Source organism: Thalassophryne amazonica, chromosome 16 (assembly GCF_902500255.1).
Source record: "Thalassophryne amazonica chromosome 16, fThaAma1.1, whole genome shotgun sequence".
Lineage (NCBI taxonomy): Eukaryota > Metazoa > Chordata > Actinopteri > Batrachoidiformes > Batrachoididae > Thalassophryne > Thalassophryne amazonica.
The window spans coordinates 47,294,513-47,317,447 of NC_047118.1; the positions used below are offsets into that span (position 1 = coordinate 47,294,513).

The 22,935-nt window shown below is 41.3% G+C and overlaps 1 protein-coding gene across 2 annotated transcripts in view; it reads left to right on the forward strand.

Moving 5' to 3' along the window:
- The window catches only part of LOC117527309 (vesicle-fusing ATPase), a 151,531-nt gene that overhangs the window by 110,854 nt on the left and 17,742 nt on the right, over positions 1 to 22,935 (forward strand). Inside the window, exons 12-20 of one of the 2 annotated variants that reach the window (XM_034189615.1) lie at positions 4,705 to 4,892; positions 8,436 to 8,531; positions 9,857 to 10,013; positions 10,880 to 11,013; positions 11,132 to 11,278; positions 13,359 to 13,493; positions 16,334 to 16,447; positions 20,072 to 20,127; positions 20,408 to 20,453. In XM_034189615.1, coding sequence (XP_034045506.1) covers positions 4,705 to 4,892; positions 8,436 to 8,531; positions 9,857 to 10,013; positions 10,880 to 11,013; positions 11,132 to 11,278; positions 13,359 to 13,493; positions 16,334 to 16,447; positions 20,072 to 20,127; positions 20,408 to 20,438 — 1,058 coding nt within the window. In that variant the 3' untranslated portion in view covers positions 20,439 to 20,453. Of the gene's footprint in view, positions 1 to 4,704; positions 4,893 to 8,435; positions 8,532 to 9,856; positions 10,014 to 10,879; positions 11,014 to 11,131; positions 11,279 to 13,358; positions 13,494 to 16,333; positions 16,448 to 20,071; positions 20,128 to 20,407; positions 20,454 to 22,935 lie in introns of those variants that run through there. The other variant, XM_034189616.1, reaches the window with a different exon arrangement.

Here is a 22,935-nt window from a genome sequence, read left to right on the forward strand (position 1 = left end):
GTTTCTTCCTGTTAAAAGGGAGTTTTTCCTTCCCACTGTCGCCACGTGCTTGCTCACAGGGGGTCGTTTTGACCGTTGGGGTTTTTCCGTAATTATTGTATGGCTTTGCCTTACAATATAAAGCGCCTTGGGGCAACTGTTTGTTGTGATTTGGCGCTATATAAATAAAATTGGTTTGATTTGATTTGGCGCCGGGCCATGAGCGGCTGCCTGCCGACGTGCGAATCCGTCCGCACGTCTTTCAATACAAAATCTCCTTTAACAGTGGAATGTCCGGATAAACTGCTTATCCCGACCTCCTCTGAAACTTCTCTGTTCTCTCACGATGTCCTTGGTCAACAGAGGCTTAAATTTGGAAGTTTTCAGCTCGAAACAGGCTGACGACGGCGGCTCGGAGCGCAGCGCGCCCTCCGGCTCCGTGGGTTGTCCTTAAAGCGACAGTAACACTCCATAATCTCTCATCAGCCCTTAAAATTTTCACCAAAAACCAGCTGAATATCTCGAATGGTGTCCACTCTGATGTGCCTTACAGTTTCTGAAAAAATTTTGATCAAGCAAAGCGGCAGTCTCTGAGCCATTCCTAAACAATGAAAAAATAGACGGGAGGGGTGGACCACTCCTCACTCAAAGCCTACCCACAGACGAATGATGCAACCGACAGGCGTGAAAAAAACTGTTGCATGCCCACGAGGGTTCAAGCTTGTCTGATGTAATCGCACGTGATTCAAATCCATATAGTTTTTTTAAAAAAATAATAAGGTCGGATACTTTTCTAATAGATCTCGTATATATATATACAGTGAGGAAAATAAGTATTTGAACACACTGCGATTTTGCAAGTTCTCCCACTTCGAAATCATGGAGGGGTCTGAAATTTTCATCTTAGGTACATGTCCACTGTGAGAGACATAATCTAAAAAAAAAAAATCCTGAAATCACAGTGTATGATTTTTTTTAATAATTTATTTGTATGTTACTGCTGCAAATAAGTATTTGAACACCTGTGAAAATCAATAATAATATTAATATTTGGTACAGTAGCCTTTGTTTGCAATTGCAGAGGTCAAACTTTTCCTGTAGATCTTGACCAGGTTTTCACACACTGCAGCAGGGATTTTGGTCCACTCCTCCATACAGATCTTCTCCAGATCTTTCAGGTTTGGAGTTTCAGCTCCCTCCAAAGATTTTCTATTGAGTTCTGTTCTGGAGACTGGCCAGACCACTCCAGGACCTTGAAATGCTTCTTACGGAGCCCCTCCTTAGTTGCCCTGGCTGTGTGTTTGGGGTCATTGTCATGCTGGAAGACCCAGCCATGACCCATCTTCAACGCTCTTACTGAGGGAAGGAGGTTGTTTGCCAAAATCTCGCAATACATGACCCCATCCTTCCTCCCTTCAGTATGGTGCAGTCATCCTGTTCCCTTTGCAGAAGAGCACCCCCAGAATATGATGTTTCCACCCCCATGCTTCACGGTTGGGATGGTTTTCTTGGGGTTGTTCTCATCCTCTAAACATGGTAAGTGGAGTTGATTCCAAAAAGCTCTATTCTGGTCTCATCTGACCACATGACCTTCTCCCATGCCTCCTCTGGATCATCCAGATGGTCACTGGTGAAGTTGAAACAGGCCTGGACATGTGCTGGCTTGAGTAGGGGGACCTTGCTGCCCTGCAGGATTTTAAACCATGACAGCATCATGTGTTACTAATGTAATCTTTGTGACTGTGGTCCCAGCTCTCTTCAGGTCATTAACCAGGTCCTCCTGTGTAGTGCTGAGCTTTCTCAGAATCATCCTTACCCCACAAAGTGAGATCTTGCATGGAATCCCAGACCGAGGGAGAATGACAGTCATCTTGTGTTTCTTCCACTTTCTAATAAATAATCATAACAGTTGTTGTCTTCTACCAAGCTGCTTGCCTGTTGTCCTGTAGTCCATCCCAGCCTTATGCAGATCTACAGTTTTGTCCCTGGTGTCCTTAGACAGCTCTTTGGTCTTGGCTATGGTGGACAGGTTGGAGTGTGATTGATTGAGTGTGTGAACAGGTGTCTTTTATACAAGTAACAAGTTCAAACAGGTGCAATTAATACAGGTAAAGAGTGCAGAATAAGAGGGCTTCTTAAAGAAAAATTAACAGGTCTGTGAGAGCCAGAATTCTTGCTGGCTGGTAGGGGTTCAAATACTTATTTGCAGCAGTAACATACAAATAAATTATTAAAAAATCATACATTGATTTTTTTATTTTTTTAGATTATGTCTCTCACAGTGGACATGCACCTAATGCTGTGTTTACACATAACGACGAACGAAGTCACGAATGCCACGAAGTACACATTCTTGGCCGCTGATCACGAATGTGATTATTCGGGGCAGAGGCGTCAGGTGTCCTCAGGAACTGCTGCAACCTGTTACCACACGTTACGATTAATGGCACGTGTTGCTGGAGAATTATCAGGAACCATTATGCATGGTCAAGAATAGTGTTCCGTGTTGTTGCGCGCTATTGCGCATTAAAGCGCATCATTAAGTTCTGTCACATTGTGAATGAGGTGAATTGTCTCCACACACACCCATATTCATCCAACTGAATTCAGATGTCTCAAGTTTTTCAGAAGAACTTTGTGACTGCATGCGTAGTTGGGCTCTGTGCCATGGAGTGGCGCAGAGAGGAGGAGGACAGAGCCAGATGTGTGGCTTCATGCGGGTCTCGTCTCGTGCATTTTCCCAAACATCAGGCACATGCAGCAGGTGAGCAGGTGGAACACCTGCAGGAGTGCGCTGAAGAGCACTGAAATGAGACTTTTAGCCGATTTGGTGTCAGCAATCACACTGAATGCGATGCAGCAGGGTTTAATTGTGCGCACGCTTCTTCCTCCGCCGGACTGGAGGAGGTGCAGAGATGTCTGGCTGCACGTGAGTCTCCTCTCACTCCTCTGGTTGCTCAGACTCATTCTCCCGCTCACTGGTTACAACAGTAGGTGGAACACCTGCAGGAACGTCCTGAAGAGCTTCAGCAGGAACTGTGGAACGACACTTGGAGCCGAGTTTAATTGTCCGCACGTGACAGAAAACTGATCCGTCGTGGCGCGCAGTGAAATGTGACGCCGCGTTACAAGTCGTGTCAAAACTTGACAGTTTCTGTGTCACTTCGTAATAACACGTGACAGTTTGGGCTCCAAGAACCATCACAGGAACCACTACGAACGTTGTCACGTTCTATTAAGGATCACTACTCATCAAGACGGATTAATACGCTCAGTTGCGACCTCCACGACGTGAGACGAAATGAGGGTGGTGTGTGACATTCGTGGAAGATTTTTTGACAGGCAAAAACATGCTCCACGAATATCAAGAATATCACGCACCAACACGCACTATTAAGAAACATATTCAGATGCGTTAAGTCACATTAAGAATGTCAGGAATGTGTCACGAATGACAGAAAAATGACATTCGTAACGCGTCTTGCTCATGTGTAAACGCACCTTAAGATGAAAATTTCAGACCCCTCCATGATTTCTAAGTGGGAGAACTTGCAAAATCGCAGGTGTTCAAATACTTATTTTCCTCACTGTGTGTATATATATATATATATATATATATATATTATATGCATACATATACACATACATACATACAAAAGGTGCATCTAAGTGAACATAAACCGAAAGTAAGTGGGAATGTAAACACAAACACAGAAAAGATTCTACTGAATAAAACCATTTAAAAAAATAACGGGGAGAAAATGTTGATTGTAATAATAACATCAACAATAACAGCAGAAAAGCACAGTGTGAATTAACCAAGGATACAGTGAAAGAAAATGCTGGAAATCACATCAGGGAGAGAGAATATGGGCGTAGAGTAAAAATACAGGGATACAGTGGAGAGAAACCTGATCCCTGCACCGTGTGCTAAAGGAAACATAACCAGAGAAGATAACGAATATAATAGCAAAGAGCTGAACACAGGATAGAACTAAACTACAAAAACAAAATCAGAATAAAATGGATCTAAAAATAAAGCTCAGACTGAAATAAAGTTAAATGAAAGTGCGATCACAGGACAGTAACTGAATCTCAATGGATGAATCAAATCCTAATAAATCCTGAAGTGAGAATACAAAATGGGACACCAGAGGGAGACAGAGGACATGGGCAGACAAAGATGAGAACTATGACAGAAACACACACACAAAAAAGAAGGTAGACAAAAGAATAATATTGCATTTATAATCAATACTCGCAAACTGCTCCACTTTCAGTGATTACTACCTGCAACCATATTGTGATTATACACCTTACACATCAACAGCTGATGTTGGAGCTGGGCTCCCAGTATGTAGATCAATCTGTGTCCTTGGACATGTCATTTAATCTACATAATTTCACCAAACCCAGCTATAAATGGGTACCAGCCTTAGCTGAGGAAGTTACCGGAGTTGGGTTGGTATCCTGCACACTGGGAGTCATAGACTCTCATCTGTTTCTCGCTGTGGACTCCAAAGATGATCACTAGCATCAAGACCTACATAGGACTCACTTTCCTTAAAAAATAAAGGTTTTTTTCCTTTTATTGGTTTCCTTTCTCATTCTGTCCTTCATGTTTTGTGTTTAACTCTTTCCATTCCTTCTTTTTGATTCCGTTCACGTCGGTCCATCCCTCTATGCCCGTACTCTCCTTTGCAAACTCATCGGTGTAATTTTCAGGTCTGCCTGATGAAAAGGGGCGTGTCCAGATTCTGAACATCCACACCAACAAAATGCGAAGTTTCAACCTGCTTGCCGCTGATGTCGACATTAAGGAGCTGGCATCTGAGACGAAAAACTACAGTGGTGCAGAGCTGGAGGGTCTGGTCAGGGCCGCCCAGTCTACTGCCATGAACAGACACATCAAGGTCAGTTTGCAGCTTGCACACATCAGTGTTGTGAAGGTTACTTGTGAAATGTAATAGTTACAGATTACTAGTTAACGCTGTTAAAAATGTAATAAGCAATATAACTTTTAATTACTTAATCAGCATAATATAACTTATTGCTATTGTTTACGTTTTGATATTTATTAATTTATATAGTTATTTTTGTTTTAAACTGGACATTAAAGCTGAAAAATCTTTTAAAAATATACATTTGAACTCGATCTTACAATGACTGCAGGTGATCAGATGGTGACCTGCAGAGAACATCTGATCTTCCCATACGTCTCCCAGTGTCCCCACCTTTTCTGTCCTCTGAGCAGCAACATTCCAAATAATTCTGCTGTTACAAAAATGACCAGTTTGTGTGGAATAAAAGTTGTCAGATTTGTTGCTAGTGTCTAGATATGATTTTTAATCACTAGGGGATGTCAGAAAGTCACTAAATCTGGTGACAAAGTCGCTAAATTGTCAACACTGAGACAGAGGTTGCTTACCAGACAGGATGTAGTGGTGCAAATTCCAAATTAAGGACCAGTCAGATTTGTCTCAGTGGATTTTGGTGACCCATGTTCAGTAATATGCCATTCCTATGCAGCAAAGATGTAAAGCAACAAAGCCTTACTGAATATTTTATATGAATAATTTATTTTAGATTTATAAGATTTTTTTTATTAAATTCAGATGTTACCCCTTTGTATTCACCAGTATTATGACAGAAACTGTAATTTAATTACATGTTTTTCTCAGTAACTAACAGTTTACAATTACATTTATTTTGTAATTTATTACATGTAACTAGTTAATCCCCATCACTGGCAAATACATAAAGTTTCATTTAAAACAATTTATAACTGAAACAGTTGAACGAAAAGTAAAATGGCACACCTCAACAATTGTAAGCATTTTAGAAAATTGTTTTTCTTAAATTTGTCTTCACCCATGGAAGCTATTTGGATCATTCTTTAAGAAAACTAAAAGCTCTCACCACACAGTGTTCAAAACGGCAGTATCATGCCGGTGTTGCAGACTGGACGGTCCCCCTAAAAATCAGTCTGCCTTCACTGTGCATGCATCATCACCCTTGGTTCAGATTATCATGTCGTTTCTGCTTCAAACTGCACTCTAGTCATCATCTATCTCAGGGACAGATATCTGAAGCTTGTGTACAACAACCATTTCTACATAAATTCAGCATTATTTCATCATAAAAGACAGAGGAAGCGATCAGAGTGCCGCAGCTACACAAGCTGCTAGCTGTTGCGTTCACTGCGCCTCCGTCATTTCAAAGCATCACCGATTATCGCCTCATTTCTGCTTAAAACAGCCTTGTTTCTGCTTAAAACTGACTTTAGAATGATTTAAGAGGTTTTACCTTGTCATCTGATGGTTAATAGTAAAGTAAGTCCCTTCGGCTGTTCCCTTGTTTGCAGTCGGGGTCGCCACAGCAAATCCAAGGTGGATGTGCATGTTGAATTGGCACAGGTTTTACGCCTGATGCCCTTCCTGATGCAGCTCCACATTACATGGAGAAATGTGGCAGGGGTGGGATTTGAAACCAAGCGCATTACCCACTTGGCCACGACCCCCTCATAACCCCATTAATCCATTTGATTACTTTTGGGTGAAGAGAGTCGGTCTCAGACAAGCTGCTGAGCTCTGAAATGATGCATGCGCAGTGGAGGCAGGGCGGACCAATTTTTAGGGGGGGACCGTTCAGTCTGCGAACACTGGCATTTTTTCTGGAAGATGTAACCATCTGTTTATTTATTTTATTTTAGATTAATTTTTAAGTGTGCCTGAAATTTCAAAAGCAAAGAATCCAATCTATCAGAATTTATTACCATTTTTGTGAAACAGGTAATGTACTTATGTATATGAATTTGTACATTTGAACATAAATGCCATTTCTATTTGCAGACAAAAAGTAAATGTGATTCATTGATTTCAAACAATATCAAAGTATGTTGCTAAAGCTACCTCATATAGTAGACACTCCAAGAAAAGAGAGATATTTTTCACCTCTCTATCGATCTGTTTCTCACAGACTGTGCAGTAATCCAGATGTGGACTTCCGTGACATAAGACACGGGTGTTTAACAGGAGCTGCTTCCTGTCAGAATGATGCCAATGACATGGGAATTTCTACATGCAGAAATATAGAATTACTGTATGTGACTTTTAGGATACTTAAAATGTAGCTTCAGTGAGCATGCCAACCAATACAGGACACCCAAAAGTTATACACAGTTTCCTCCATCAAACTGCTTTACGGACATATACATTAAATCATATGGATTGTAAAAAAAAGGGGGGGGAATGAAATTTTATTGTGTGCAAAAACAACAAAATAACTCATGATAATAAGACTTCTGTGTGCTGCATGCGCCTGTTGTTTGAAAAAAATTTTGTCTGGTTGGAGCAAATTTCTATCTGAGCAAATTCTGCAGCAATTTCCATCAAAGAATGGAGACTCCTAAAAAGAGAATAAAATACAGCAGCAGGTTTCTCCCTGAATGGAAACACATGTTCAGCATCCTCATCATACCGGCGGAAAACAAAGAATATGCACACTGCACCATCTGTGTGCAAGACATGAAGGTAACAGCATCCTGTGTGTGTGATGTGAGGGAACATTTGAAATCAAAAATCCACCACCGAAAGCACAATCAGCCACAAATAATGATGTTTACACATCCAAAAATAATTGGCCACGCGCCAACAAATGTGGTAAGGGCTGAACTTTTTATCGTGGAAAATATCTCTTGCAAATACACAATAATAACACAATAATACTGGGTAGTTTTTTTGTGTGTGTGTTTGAGCTATATAGTTCTGTTGTGTGTAGTTATTGTGGGTCCTTATAACACCCACCAAGAAGTCCCACACTTAAGCTACCTTCACTGTTTTCCTTCACTCATTATAGCACAATTACCAATGTAAAAACAAATTTACACAATTAAAAACAAATTTACAAATTATTGAGAAACACATATTGTAAAGTAAAAACAAATTTACATTTAGAAAATGAATTTACAAATTAAGAAATGCATATTGTAAAGTAAAAACAAATTTACTTAGAAAAAAATTTCCACAAGTAAAACAAACTTTCAACTTGAGAAACACATTTACAAAAGTAAAAAAAAAAAAAATTAAGAAAAAATGTTTTTACTTTTGGAAATTGTAACATGCAAATTTGGATTGCGCTTCTCAGCTACCGTACTGATGGTTGCATTCCGATTTCAGGGTTGCGTTCCCATTGTACTTCCAGCTTGGAACTTGAACATTCCAAGTTTCTGAATGTTGCTGATAATATGTAGAAACTGTTTTTTATGATGTGCATATAACTATTAAAGATTGGTTTATAGTGCTCTTAGTGATCTTAATATGTCAAATATTATATAAGCATATAAATTTACTGATATTCAAATCAATAAACATGCCAAAGTAATCCATTTACAGTGTGTAGCTGGACTTTGATGAAAGGAATCATGGCTAACTGTGTATGTGTGTATTCTTCTCCAGGCGACATCTACAGTTGAGGTGGACATGGAGCGGGCGGAGAAGTTACAGGTCACCAGAGATGACTTCATGGGATCTCTCAATAATGACATCAAACCTGTACGTATCAGTTTCATTTTGACAACGCCACATGTTACAGAGTGCACAATGTGGCAGCTTTCATCTCCATGTGTTTCGGGTGTTCAATATCATTAGGGTGCTTTAAGAAACGTTTTACTCTTCCTCTGACCTGAAGCAGAAGTCTAAACGTATCAGGCGTGGCACAAACTGTAAGGACACAACTGCAAACTCACACAACTGATAGAGTTCAAAAAGGGGGTTTATTGGCTCAACAGGCAGGTGGTCGGTACACGTGTGGTCCAGCAGTGTGGCAGAGGTAGCAGGCAGACAAGAAACAGAAGCGTCATCAAAAAAACAGGCACAGGTCAAAATACACAGCGTAAGGGCAATCGGAGGCAAGACAAAACTCGAGGTCAAAAACAGGCAAGGTCAAAATACTGATAAGCTGGACAAAACTAGGCATGAAACAGAGGCTGGAAAGTGACACAAAGTCGGCGAACTGGCAGTGAGCTGTGAGACTGTGGGCTTAAATAACTGGTTGTGTGATTAGTGAAATGAGATGCAGGTGTCAATGAAGGTTCTGGAAGGGGGCGTGAGTAGTGAACAGAGATATGCATGGGACAAGATAGCGAAGGCAGGATAACAGTGGGGTGATGAAACAAACAAAGATGCGTGAGCAGGTGCAAGAGCGGGAGTGAGAGAAAATGCCAAGCAGACTGAATCAAAGTGTGGGAGACAAAGACACAAGAGCTGGAGCAGGGGCAGTCAAAGAACAAGAGGCAGTAACAGAAACCATGGACAGAATGCAGAACAACTAAGACCGGTAACAAACTAAGCACGAACATAAGAACTGAATACACAAATGAGAAGAGCAAAATAAACAACTGAAAAACAGAGAGTAAACAAACCCGGTAACTAGAGAATAATGCAATTAATAAAAGATAACTGATAAACAGAAAATGCAGTAAATAACAGATGGAACATAATCAGATAAGAAATGCTTGAAGATAAATGATAACCTGTGACTAAAGTATAGATAAATCTGTGACTAAAGTATAATACCCACAATGTGATAAACAGAATTAAACTAAGACTAAAACAATATAAGGGACCAAGAGTGAAAGAAAATAATAAACAAAGCAAAACTAAATACATGACAAAGAAAAGATACACAGAGACAAAAAGAAACAAAACAAATCATAATTGAAGCATGACTATGGCAACCATATGTAATATAAATAAAACAGAAGATTCAGAACATGAACCCATCATGGGCAGGAGCATGACAAAATGTATGTACCCTGGAACATTTGTAAGACAATGAATGCTACACAGTTCCTTGTACCTCCTGTCACTTCTTTCAGGCGTTTGGTACAAACCAAGAAGACTACTCCAGCTATATAATGAATGGCATCATCAAATGGGGTGATCCAGTTTCCCATGTCCTGGATGATGGGGAGCTGCTGGTACAGCAAACCAAAAACAGCGATCGCACACCACTGGTGACTGTGTTACTAGAAGGTTAGTAACAATAAAAATTCTTCATGTGGCCCAAATCAACATCATAATTTTCTAACATCCAAATTTGTGTTTGTGGTATATATTAGTTATTTCTTCTGTCAGACAAAAAAACCCTCCCTTCGGGCGACATGTAAAATTACCTAAAGATGTGCAGTAAGAAGTTTCTAAGCAAAATTGTAACTCTGAAGTATGTTTTTAAGTCGAGGAGTCAGGTCATACTAACATTTGCCTGTTATGCCAGTGCGTTTTCATGCTAACCGTAGCATCTATGTGTGCATTTAAACATATTATGAATCCGGTTGCTCACAATTTATTAAATTAGTTTAAATATTGTTTAGATTTGCTTTGAGTTTGAATTTAAGGAAGATAATTTTAGAATTTTTTTTATATTGAGAAGCCTGATATACTTTTTGTATTTGAAATGGCATAAACAAATTAAAATATGTGAAATACTAAGGGGCCCAATACTTTTGTGGGCACTCTACATAAGTAAATATATATACACTTACTGGGAGCAGTGCAGATTGTAAAGTCTAGTGGTTAATGTGTGGTTAATGGGCAAGGTCTTCAATCCCCTGTTGCTCCCAGTGTGTAGTGAGCGCCTTGTATGGCAGCACCCTGACATCGGGGTGAATGTGAGGCATAATTGTAAAGCGCTTTGAGCATCTGATGCAGATGGAAAAACGCTATATAAATGCAGTCCATTTACCATTTAACTATGACAAGCCGCATGCCGACCTCTCCTGGGATACAACAAATTTGCCACTGAACTCAGACTAGTGTGAGAGCTGTATACAGGTTTTTTCTTATTTTAATGCATAGTCAGATAGTAATTTGTGGCATTCTTTGATTAAACTCACTTCTAGGTCCACCACACAGTGGAAAGACAGCTTTGGCAGCAAAAATTGCTGAAGACTCTCAGTTTCCCTTCATTAAGATCTGCTCCCCGGATAAGATGATTGGACACTCTGAGATCTCTAAGTGCCAAGCAATCAAAAAGGTAAAAAAAAATTGTTGAGGTAAATGATTTTTACTTAATGATGCATGAATTATGCGTTTTGAATCTCTCCATCACTGCTCTTCACCCTTCCTATGCTCTTGTCCTCCCTTTCTTTCAGATATTTGATGATGCTTACAAATCCCAGCTCAGCTGTGTGGTGGTGGACGACATTGAGCGTCTGCTGGACTACGTCCCCATCGGCCCCCGTTTCTCTAACCTGGTGCTTCAGGCTCTGCTGGTGCTGCTGAAGAAAACTCCACCCAAGGTCTGTGTTCAACTGCAAGATCTCTTATTCACATTTTAGACAGTGCCACTGAAAAAAAAGTGACTTGTAATGATGAAATATGTTTATGCTCATCAATTTAAAAGATTGTGTCTCATTTCATGTTTTGTGATGGTGGTAAAGATGCTGTCTAGTAAGTATTCCAAAATCTCCCATATAGCCGATGAGCTAGAAGCCAGTTTTGTACCACTTAATGTCTGTAATGGGTACCACTTAAGGGGACTAAATGACACTTGCAATCCAGCCTTATTATACCATGGCCTACACAAAAATATATGGTGGACGTCCCACAGTGGCAGCTATAACCAGTTAGGGGACAATAAAAGATTACATAGGGGTTGACATTTACAAATGGTCTAATCATGTTGAAAAGTATACCACATTATTACTCTGATTATAATGATTCCTAAAGGCATAGTTTCGACTGAATGTTATGGGGTTAAAAACAGGAAAAATGGTGGCAAAGGTCAATTTCAGTTTGTACAAGGTCAAAAATTGAAGCTCTAATTTTGGTTAAAATAAAAGTGAAGCACATTATTGGTTGAACCAATAAGATTAACAAATGGAATAGTTTTGCCTGTGTTGAATGCTTGGTCTCCAAAGTAATGGTCAAAAAAGTTTGACAGTGAAGGGGTTGGGACTTCTGGTGATGTGGACCGAGTAGCAGCGTTCAGTGTGAGTTCTCGCGTTTTCGTTGCAAAATATCCTGATGGACCTATCTGATACAGCCCATATTGATTCAAAGCATGGTTAGAAGTTTATGTAATGTCTGTAGAGCGTTTCTGGAGTGAAACTTCAGATAAAATGGCTGCTAAATCTACTAAAAATCTCCAGGACAAGAAGAACACCCTGGCTAACGGTGCTAGCAAAACACAAGATGGCGACACCGAAACAACGAAGACTGATAAATTAGACCCAACAATGTTCAAGGCCATGGGAGCAATATCATCACATATCTCTGAGATGATGGAAGCTAAATTTGACTCTTTCCTACATAAAATTGGAAACATTGCGAAGGAACTGCAAGACCCGACCAAGTGTGTGGACAAAGCCAAACAGCGTATTTTTAGCAGTGGAGGACACAAATGTTGAGGTGGAGCAACTTGTTTCATACATGGAAAAAATCCTGGCCTCGCTGCAGGAGCGTTTTGATGCCTAGGAAGACCAAGGCAGACACAAAAATATTAGGATTATTGGCTTGCCAGAATCTACAGAGGGCACTTCAGCCATATATTTCATGGAGTCGCGGATCCCCCCAGGTTGTTGGACTGACCACCAAAGTGGGGAAAATCAAGCAGGAGGGGGCGCACCAGGTGTCGGGGTTTTCGAGGAAAGGAGCTGAACCTCGCAAGCCTTATCCCCGCGTCATCATTGTGAGATTTGACCACTACGGCGATGGGGCTTGAATGCTGGAGGCAGCCAGGTATGTGAAAAGTGTCCATTTTGATGGTAACAGGATCTTCTTCTTCCAGGATTTCTCCAGCGGCACTCAGAGAAAATGTTGGGCTTTGATGATGCCGTGAAACATTAGAACTCCGTACTTTATCAGCTTTGTGTCCAGCCTGGTCTCACAGCAAGTCGTGATTCAGCAGCATGAAATATACATTAATCTATTAGTTTGTGATATTGTGATGAAAAGCGCCTCATTTTCGTCACGGTAGCACAAATTTCTTCTAATTCATTCCGTGATGGCTGCATGAAATTAAAAGTGAAGCCGGGGGGGGGGGGGGGGGGGGGGGGGGTCGGGGTGGTTATGGTTAGAGTGGGGGGAAAGAGTAAGATTAGGTTATGGTTAAGGTAGGGTTGGGGGTAGGAGTAGGCTTAGTAATGAGTTTAAAAAAAAAACCGTCACGAAAATTTGACTAATTTCGTCACAGCAGCACAAAAAAAAAAAAAAAAAACGTGACACTGGACTGTCATGTCACAGGTTATATGATAGCACCTGTCTGTGGTTTACAGATTCTGGTGAAATTTTGCAGAAGTGTTTAAAGTTGATGGATATAATAAACAAAGGCGCCGTTCAGATTTGCATGGACCAGATGTTTCTTCTTGCATTCTGCAGGGTCGGAAGCTGCTTATCGTTGGCACCACCAGTAGGAAGGATGTCCTGCAGGAGATGGAGATGTTGGATGCCTTCAGCACAACCATCCACACCCCCAACATCTCCACTGGAGAGCAGCTTGTTGATGCTCTTGAGGTAGATACATGATCATAAAGATGATTTACTAGGATCCCATGTAGTGATTAATATATTGCATGGGCATTCTAAAATTGTGCATGTTGGGTTGTGAACGCTTTGATGGTGCACAGATGAGTAGTAACGTGATTTAGACAGCAATATTTAACTGAGGATTTTGTGTGTGTTAATAACCATAAGCGCAAAATGAAATTCAGTCAGCCACTTGAAAGTGCATGCAGAATAAGAAACACTCATGTTTTAACTGAAAATGTTATTTATTGAACATTTGCTGAACGGAATTTTAATGTGCCTTTACAATGGTTTGTCTACTATTTCATGGGAGGTGCAAGGGTGTGGCACTTGCCTGGATTCAGCACAGCTACCTTAAAGCCCCTTAAATTGTCGGTGTACACATCTTCAAATGCACCTTCCTGTGACAGAGGTGTTTTTCTTGACACGGGTACTGTCTCTCATGTTAAATTTAATATATTCTCTTCACATTCACATAACCGAAGAGGATGTGATAAAAAATAGGAATCAAATGGTTTTAGGTAGTTTTTATTTCTAGGTGGAGCTATCCATGGATCAGGGGCTGGAACAGCAGTCATGTCAAAAGCCTCCCTCCCCCCCATATAAATGTCATGCTGGCAAAAAGCGTAAAATAGAATGACATGATAAATGTCACCATTAATTTTTGTAGGTTTTGAATGTGTCGTTTCCTGTCATTATAAATAGGCCACTATGCATTAATGTTTAATGATGGTGTTTTCTGTGTTCAAGAAGATTACTGAATTAAAATAAAGAAATGCATACCCCAAACAGCTCTCATAGGAAATTATACTCAACAAAAATATAAACGCAACACTTTTGGTTTTGCTCCCATTTTGTATGAGATAAACTCAAAGATCTAAAACTTTTTCCACATACACAATATCACCATTTCCCTCAAATATTGTTCACAAACCAGTCGAAATCTGTGATAGTGAGCACTTCTCCTTTGCTGAAATAATCCATCCCATCTCACAGGTGTGCCATATCAAGATGCTGATTAGACACCATGATTAGTGCACAGGTGTGCCTTAGACTGCCCACAATAAAAGGCCACTCTGAAAGGTGCAGTTTTATCACACAGCACAATGCCACAGATGTTGCAAGATTTGAGGGAGCGTGCAATTGGCATGCTGACAGCAGGAATGTCAACCAGAGCTGTTGCTCGTGTATTAAACGTTCATTTCTCTACCATAAGCCGTCTCCAAAGGCGTTTCAGAGAATTTGGCAGTACATCCAACCAGCCTCACAACTGCAGACCACGTGTAACCACACCAGCCCAGGACCTCCACATCCAGCATGTTCACCTCCAAGATCGTCTGAGACCAGCCACTCGGACAGCTACTGAAACAATCGGTTTGCATAACCAAAGAATTTCTGCACAAACTGTCAGAAACCGTCTCAGGGAAGCTCATCTGCATGCTCGTCATTCTCATCGGGGTCTCGATCTGACTCCAGTTCGTCGTCGTAACCGACTTGAGTGGGCAAATGCTCACATTCGCTGGCGTTTGGCACGTTGGAGAGGTGTTCTCTTCACGGATGAATTCCGGTTCACACTGTCCAGGGCAAATGGCAGACAGCGTGTGTGGCGTTGTGTGGGTGAGCGGTTTTCTGATGACAATGTTGTAGATCGAGTGGCCCATGGTGGCGGTGGGGTTATGGTATGGACAGGCGTCTGTTATGGACGAAGAACACAGGTGCATTTTAGTGATGGCATTTTGAATACACAGAGATACCGTAACGAGATCCTGAAGCCCATTGTTGTGCCATACATCCAAGAACATCACCTCATGTTGCAGCAGGATAATGCACGGCCCCATGTTGCAAGGATCTGTACACAATTCTTGGAAGCTGAAAATGTCCCAGTTCTTGCATGGCCGGCATACTCACCGGACATGTCACCCATTGAGCACGTTTGGGATGCTCTGGACCGGCGTATACGACAGCGTGTACCAGTTCCTGCCAATATCCAGCAACTTCGCCCAGCCATTGAAGAGGAGTGGACCAACATTCCACAGGCCACAATTGACAACCTGATCAACTCTATACGAAGGAGATGTGTTGCACTGCATGAGGCAAATGGTGGTCACACCAGATACTGACTGGTATCCCCCCCCCAATAATACAAAACTGCACCTTTCAGAGTGACCTTTTATTGTGGACAGTCTAAGGCACACCTGTGCACTAATCATGGTGTCTAATCAGCATCTTGGTATGGCACACCTGTGAGGTGGGATGGATTATCTCAGCAAAGGAGAAGTGCTCACTATCACAGATTTAGACTGGTTTGTGAACAATATTTGAGGGAAATGGTGATATTGTGTATGTGGAAAAAGTTTTAGATCTTTGAGTTCATCTCATACAAAATGGGAGCAAAACCAAAAGTGTTGCGTTTATATTTTGTTGAGTGTACTTTGAATCCAATGTATCTGTGCCTGCAATCCCACAACAGTTAGCACCCTGTTTGCATATGTACAAAATACATTCATTAAACCCCTTAATTTCTTTTGGGCTTGATAAATCACATTGTGTGTGCTAAATTAGCTTATATGCCTGTTCTCCACCCAGTGTTTTGCGCACTCAGGCAGACATGCCCCATATTGTATATTCATTAAGGCAAACATATTCAATGGACAGTACATGTTATTTTGCTTATTTGAAAGATGCAGTCTTCAGTGCACACCTTTAGTAGATTAGGTGTAAGTTTTTATCCATCTAGTAAATCGGGCCCAGAGTGCAGCTCTCTCACTTTTCTTCAGGTTTGTCCTTGGAATGCATATACCATCCCCAGTATCATTGTTTGTTTGCAGCTTTTGGGGAGCTTCACAGACAAAGAACGAGCCAGCATTGCACATCAACTCAAAGGAAAGCGTGTGTGGATTGGCATCAAGAAGCTTCTTGTGCTTATCGAGATGTCACTGCAGGTACACAAGTCATAAATGTTGACGTTCAGGCATGTATTTTAAATATGTTGAAGGTAAAATTATGGTGTCGTTTGTAATGATGGTGACTAAGAACAGCTTTGTGCATGAGTAACACAAAAGCAAAGGTCAGAACGAACATCAGTGGACAGATGCCCTGATCTGTGGCTCACAGAAGACCCTGTAGCTCTACGGGCTCTGGTTCTGGGAGGTGGTTTATTGTTGGTGTGATCACAACAGCGTGGTACAAAAGGAGTGGAATTTATTTAACCTCATACTGATTCCAGTGTTATGTGCCGACGCGGGTTGAGGAGCGGACCTGCGTCTGACTGAACCCAGTGCTAAATAACCAGAAAGCGGTTCCAAAAACAAAACATTTATTTCGGCGCTTCTGGACTCAAATTCACCGCCAAACACCCCCCAGGTGGACACGACAAACTGACTCTGTGAAGGATAGAAGAGGTGAGGTAAGTCAACAGCTACAACTAATATCCTTCAAAGGCACACGCTATCAGCAACACATTCAGGTCTGACTTTAAGCTTTATGTAAATGAGCAGCTTCTCATAACAGGTGGAGGATCATCAGTCCGCACGCCATGGCCGTGAGAAGCGAGCTGCACAATTCTCATCAATGTTCAAATATACTGCGTAACAAAATACCAAATTACTATTAACACTTATTCAGACAATCAATCACCTCTGATGTGTGCTGACAGCATGTGTCGCTCACCCGTCCTCCTTCACAGGCACGATGTGTCAAACCCAGGCGCTGTCCTCAGCGTCTCACAAACGAACGTCACAAGGTCGAGTTCCCGGCCATTCTGCTTGAACCACTCATGGCTTAAATGCAGAACGCCATCTAATTATCTGCTTCAGTCCTTAAATCTGCACGTGAGCATCATCCACAGGTGCTGCGAGTCATTAGGCCTGCACATGGACATCCTCCACAAGTGCAGCCAATAATGTTGATGAGGGTGAAGGATTCTTCTGCCAGCACCGTCTCCACAGACAAAAACCAGTTTGCATACCACCTGGAGAGCAAAGAAAAGAAAACAACACAAAAACATCCAGCCAAACCCCCCAACACACAACATCCAGTGCAGTACCATTGAGCCATTTAGAGTATTTAATCTGGGAGACATTGTTGAGGGAGGCTTAGAAGGCTGCTAAGGATGTCATCTGAACAAAACTACAAAACTACATTGCAGTTATGTGTATTGCTGGGCACCAGCATCTAGTTCAGTGAACCTGCTTGAGGTATCAGATCATTTTCTGTTACTGCACATTGGTGCACCCACCACCTCATGCAACTGTTTTAGGTCCAGGTGGTGGTGCATAGCCGTCCCCTTGCCCTGATCCAGTTGCTGGGGTCCTCACAATAAGGCAACCACAGGCTTGATCATGTTCAAGGACAAAGCTGCCACAAGGCCACAGTGTTGAAGCAGATACTCCCTCACCATGCATTCAGCTTCTCCCTTCTTTCACTCGGGCTTCCCGCAGCAGATCTGAGGTGGATATGCATGTTGATTTGGCACATCTTTTTTTCCCCTTCCTGATGCAACACCACGTTACATTACAAATAGGCAGCCGTGCACACAAGCACACTTAACTGTTTGGCCACCACCCCTGCACTTTCTCATGGGGCATTACATAGGCCTTATTCATGACTCCTTATGTCTCCACCACTTTAATGAAAGCCAATCTAGTGGTAGAAAAGTATTCTCCAGAAACCTAATGTGAAAGATATTTTGTCCTTGTCTTAGCTTGCTGGTTCTCATCCAGGTCTCAGACTCCCTACAATTAGACCAGAAGAACCGGGGCTTTGAAGACTTAGACCTTTATCCTTCTGGATAAGGTATTAGGCCTGCCGTACACATCTGTCCATAAAGAAATCACACATACTGTACATACGTATCCACACCCTTTGCTCAATACTTTGTTGATGCACCTTTGGCAGCAATTACAGCCTCAAGTCTTCTTGAATATGACGCCACAAGCTTGGTGCACCTCTCTTTGGGTAGTTTTGCCCATTCCTCTTTGCAGCACCTCTCAAGCTCCATTAGGTTGGATGGGGAGTGTCGGTGCACAGCTGTTTTCAGATCTCTCCAGAGATGTTCAGTTGGATTCAGGTCTAGGCTCTGGCTGGGTCACTCAAGGACATTCACAGAGTTGTCCTGAAGACACTCCTTTGATAACTTGGCTGTGTGCTTAGGGGTCATTGTCCTGCTGAAAGATGAGCTGTCACCCCAGTCTGAGGTGAAGAGCGCTCTGGAGCAGGTTTTCATCCAGGATGTCTTTGCACATTGCTGCATTCATCTTTCCCTCAATCCTGACTAGTCTCCCAGTTCCTGCTACTGAAAAACATCCCCACATCATGATGCTGCCACCACCATGCTTCACTGTAAGGATGGTGCATAGTTTCCTCCAAACATGATGCCTGGCATTCACACCAAAGAGTTCAATCTTTGTCTCATCAGACAGAGAATTTTGTTTCTCATGGTCTGAGAGTCCTTCAGGTGCTTTTTGGCAAACTCCAACTTGGAGGAGGTATATGGGGAGGCGATGGTCTTATGGTTAAACCGTTGGGCTTGAGACCAGAGGATCCTGTGTTCAAATCCCAGCCTGACCGGGAAATCACTAAGGGCTCTTGGGCAAGGTCCTTAATGCCCTAGTTGCTCCCGGTGTGTAGTGAGTACCTTGTATGGCAGTACCCTCACACTGGGGTGCATTATTTGTAAAGCCCTTTGAGCATCTGATGCAGATGGAACAGTGCTATATAAATGTAGGCCATTTCCCATTTTTCGTGTGCCTTTTACTCAGGAGTGGCTTCTGTCTGGCCACTCTACCATACAGGTCTGATTGATGGATTTCTGCAGAGATGGTTGCCCTTCTGGGAGGTTCTCCTCTCTCCACAGAGGAATGCTGGAGCTCTGACAGAGTGACCATCATGTTCTTGGTCACCTCCCTGACTAAGGTCCTTCTCCCCTGAATTCTCAGTTTAGACGGGCAGCCAGCTATAGGAAGAGTCCTGGTGGATCTGAATGTCTTCCTTTTACGGATGATGGAGGCCACTGTACTCATTGAGACCTTCAAAGCAGCAGAAATGTTTCTGTACTCTTCCACAGATTTGTGCGGCAAGACAATCCTGTCTTGGTTTGTGCTCTCACATGCACTGTCAGCTGTTGGACTTTATATGTAGACAGGTGTGTCCCTTTCCAAATCATGCCCAATCAACTGAATTTACCCTAGGTGGACTCCAATTAAGTTGTAGAAACATGTCAAGGATGATCAGTTAAAACAGGATGCACCAGAACTCCGTTTTGAGCTTCAAGGTAAAGGCTGGGAATACTTATATACATGTGATTTCTTGGATTTCTTTTAATTCTTAATAAATTTGCAAAAACCTCAAAAATCCTTTTTCATATTGTCATTATGGGGTATTGTGTGTAGAATTTTGAGAAAAAATGAATTTCATCTGTTTTGGAATAAGGCTACAACATAAAATGTGGAAAAATTGAAGCACTGAATACTTTCCGGACACACTGTGCAGTTACCTTTTTAAAGGTATGACTGTTTATTCATAATAGCTAAAGACAGTTAAACCTCTGTCTTTCTGACTGTTCCTAGATGGACCAGGACTACAGAGTGACCAAGTTCCTAACTCTGCTTAGAGATGAGGGCGCGTGAGTAAACTTTCTGTAACAGTTGCCTTCTTTTTATTTCTAATCAGCCATTTCCATCATTATGTTACAGTTTCTTTTTTCTCCAAGCTTGTATAGTTTTGTGCTTGCTTTTTCCATTGGCCATTCATGCCCCCATCATTGTGTTATCTTTAATTCCACAAACATTATTGGCAGAATACTTTTCCCATGTATGCTCATTTTCCCAAAAGTGTAGAAAGGGGCCGTCAATTAGTGAACTGTTAACTGTTGAACCTTAACGGCTGTATTTTGCCATCACCAGGTTGCATGAAGGCAGTCAAATCCGAATTTAAGCAGTCGGTCACGCTCACAGAGCACTGGTAAGGTCAACAACAACGTGCCAAAAAAATTTCCAGTGGGTTACAATTAAATGAACCTGTAGCTAGTGAGCTATTAGTTTAGTTGATAAAGCATATTTTCCCAGCTGCCATGTCAATTTGATTACAGTAGGAATGCCCTAGTCTAGCTTTTGAAATCACTGATTCCAAATGTCTGCTACATTTTGCATACTACACTGAGTTTATAACACTTTGAATTTTAAAGCAGTTTTTAAACTTGTCCATGTTTGATTCATTTCTAGGTTTAAATGACCTTAAATGACCTTTCTCCTTTTAATGTCTCATTTCTTTAATTAGTGAAAACTGGTTTTAGGTGCACTTTGAGACATTTTGGACATCTTGTATTTGCTGTGTAACAATACAGACAGCTTGCAATACAAGCTGATACAATGTATGTGACACAGTTCAATGCACTCAGAATATTATAAGTGTGGGTACTTAGGTATATCATCCAGAACCAGTGATGGGCACAGTTCTGCTAATCCGCTGACCGCTAATTATAGAAACTAACATTTTCATTAGTGGATTAGCTTTCCAGATAACTTTGAAAACCACCAGCGGACCAATTATCTTCTGATAATTTAGTTCCGATAACTTTTAGACCACTAACGTTTTTACATAGTAACGGTGAAAAACATTTATAAACCCTGTTGGCTACTGTCTGTTACATGTTTTGCAGCAGTGAGGTAGCAAAGAGGAGCTGAGCTCAACTCCGCCCCAGCAGAAGGGACCTGGCCACCAGACTGGCAAAAAAAATAAATAAAATAAAATCATTACTCCTTGACAGCATACACTGGTCCAGCCGTGAGGCAGATGTCTTGAAAAGGAAAGTGGGTTTTGACTTAAGGTTAAAATGTACAAAGTGAATACATAACACATATCTGTTAATTATAAAATAATGCACTAATTCTGAAGATTCAAACATTAACACACAGATGCCCAAATGGATTATGGGTAAACTTAGCCTCCATTCATACTGATTGGTTAACTAATACATTCTATGTAAAAACCAACACAAGTGAATGCAATGTGTGTTGGTGTTTACAAATAAATATGCTTTTGTAAAATATGTAATTTTTTTTCATTTGTTAAAAAAAGGCATTTGCAAAGCTGAAAAGTCTATTAAATTTAAACTGTGATTCAGGTCGACAACCATGTGATATAACCGGGGTCAAAATGCAGAGAACACTGCTATCTACTGGCGCCCGGTTATATCACAGTGTTGTCGACCTGACTCACAATTTAACAGCTTTGCTTTGCAAATGCCTTTTTTTAAATTAATTATTGAGATTAATTTGATTTATAAATCAAAATCATAAATCAAACCAGGTCATTATTATAAATAAGATTTTTTTCTTAATAACTTACCTGGTTACATAAAGGTTAAATCAAAAAATTTCCTTTTCAAGACGTCTGCCTCATGGCTGGACCACTGTATGCTGTCAAGGTAAATGATACTTCCCTCCAGCAGTGGGCAGGGTGTACAAAGATAACACATTGGACGTGTTTGGGTTTGTGATCGCCTTTGATTCTGTCAGAAGTGTTGGTGGTGTTTAAACTCAAAATCAGCTTGCTATTACAACCCCAATTCCAATGAAGTTGGGATGTTGTGTAAAATGTAAATAAAAACAGAATACAATGATTTGCAAATCCTCTTCAACCTATATTCAATTGAATACACCACAAAGACAAGATATTTAATGTTCAAACTGATAAATTTTATTGTTTCTGTGCAATTATTTGCTCATTTTGAAATGGATGCCTGGAACACGTTTCAAAAAAGCTGGCATTTCAAAAAAGCTGGGACAGTGTTATGTTTACTACGGTCTAACATCACCTTTCCTTCTAACACCACTCAATAAGCATTTGGGAACTGAGGACACTAATTGTTGAAGCTTTGTAGGTGGAATCTTTTCCCATTCTTACTTGATGTACAACTTCAGTTGTTCAACAGTCCGGGGTCTATGTCGTATTTTGCGCTTCATAATGTGCCAAACATTTTTAAATGGGCGACAGGTCTGGACTGCAGGCAGGCCAGTCTAGTACACACGCTCTTTTACTACGAAGCCACACTGTGTAACATGTGCAGAATGTGACTTGGCATTGTCTTGCTGAAATAAGCAGGGACGTCCCTGAAAAAGACGTTGCTTGGATGGCAGCATGTGTTGCTCCAAAACCTGGATGTACCTTTCAGCATTGATGGTGCCATCACAGATGTGTAAGTTGCCCATGCCATGAGCACTACCACACCCCCATATTATCACAGATGCTGTCTTTTGAACTTTGTGCTGGTAACAGCCTGGATGGTCTTTTTCCTCTTTTGTCTGGAGGACACAACATCCATGATTTCCAAAAACAATTTGAAATGTGGACTCATCAGACCACAGCACACTTTTCCACTTTGCATCTGTCCATTTCAAATGAGCTCAGACCCAGAGAAGGCGGCAGCGTT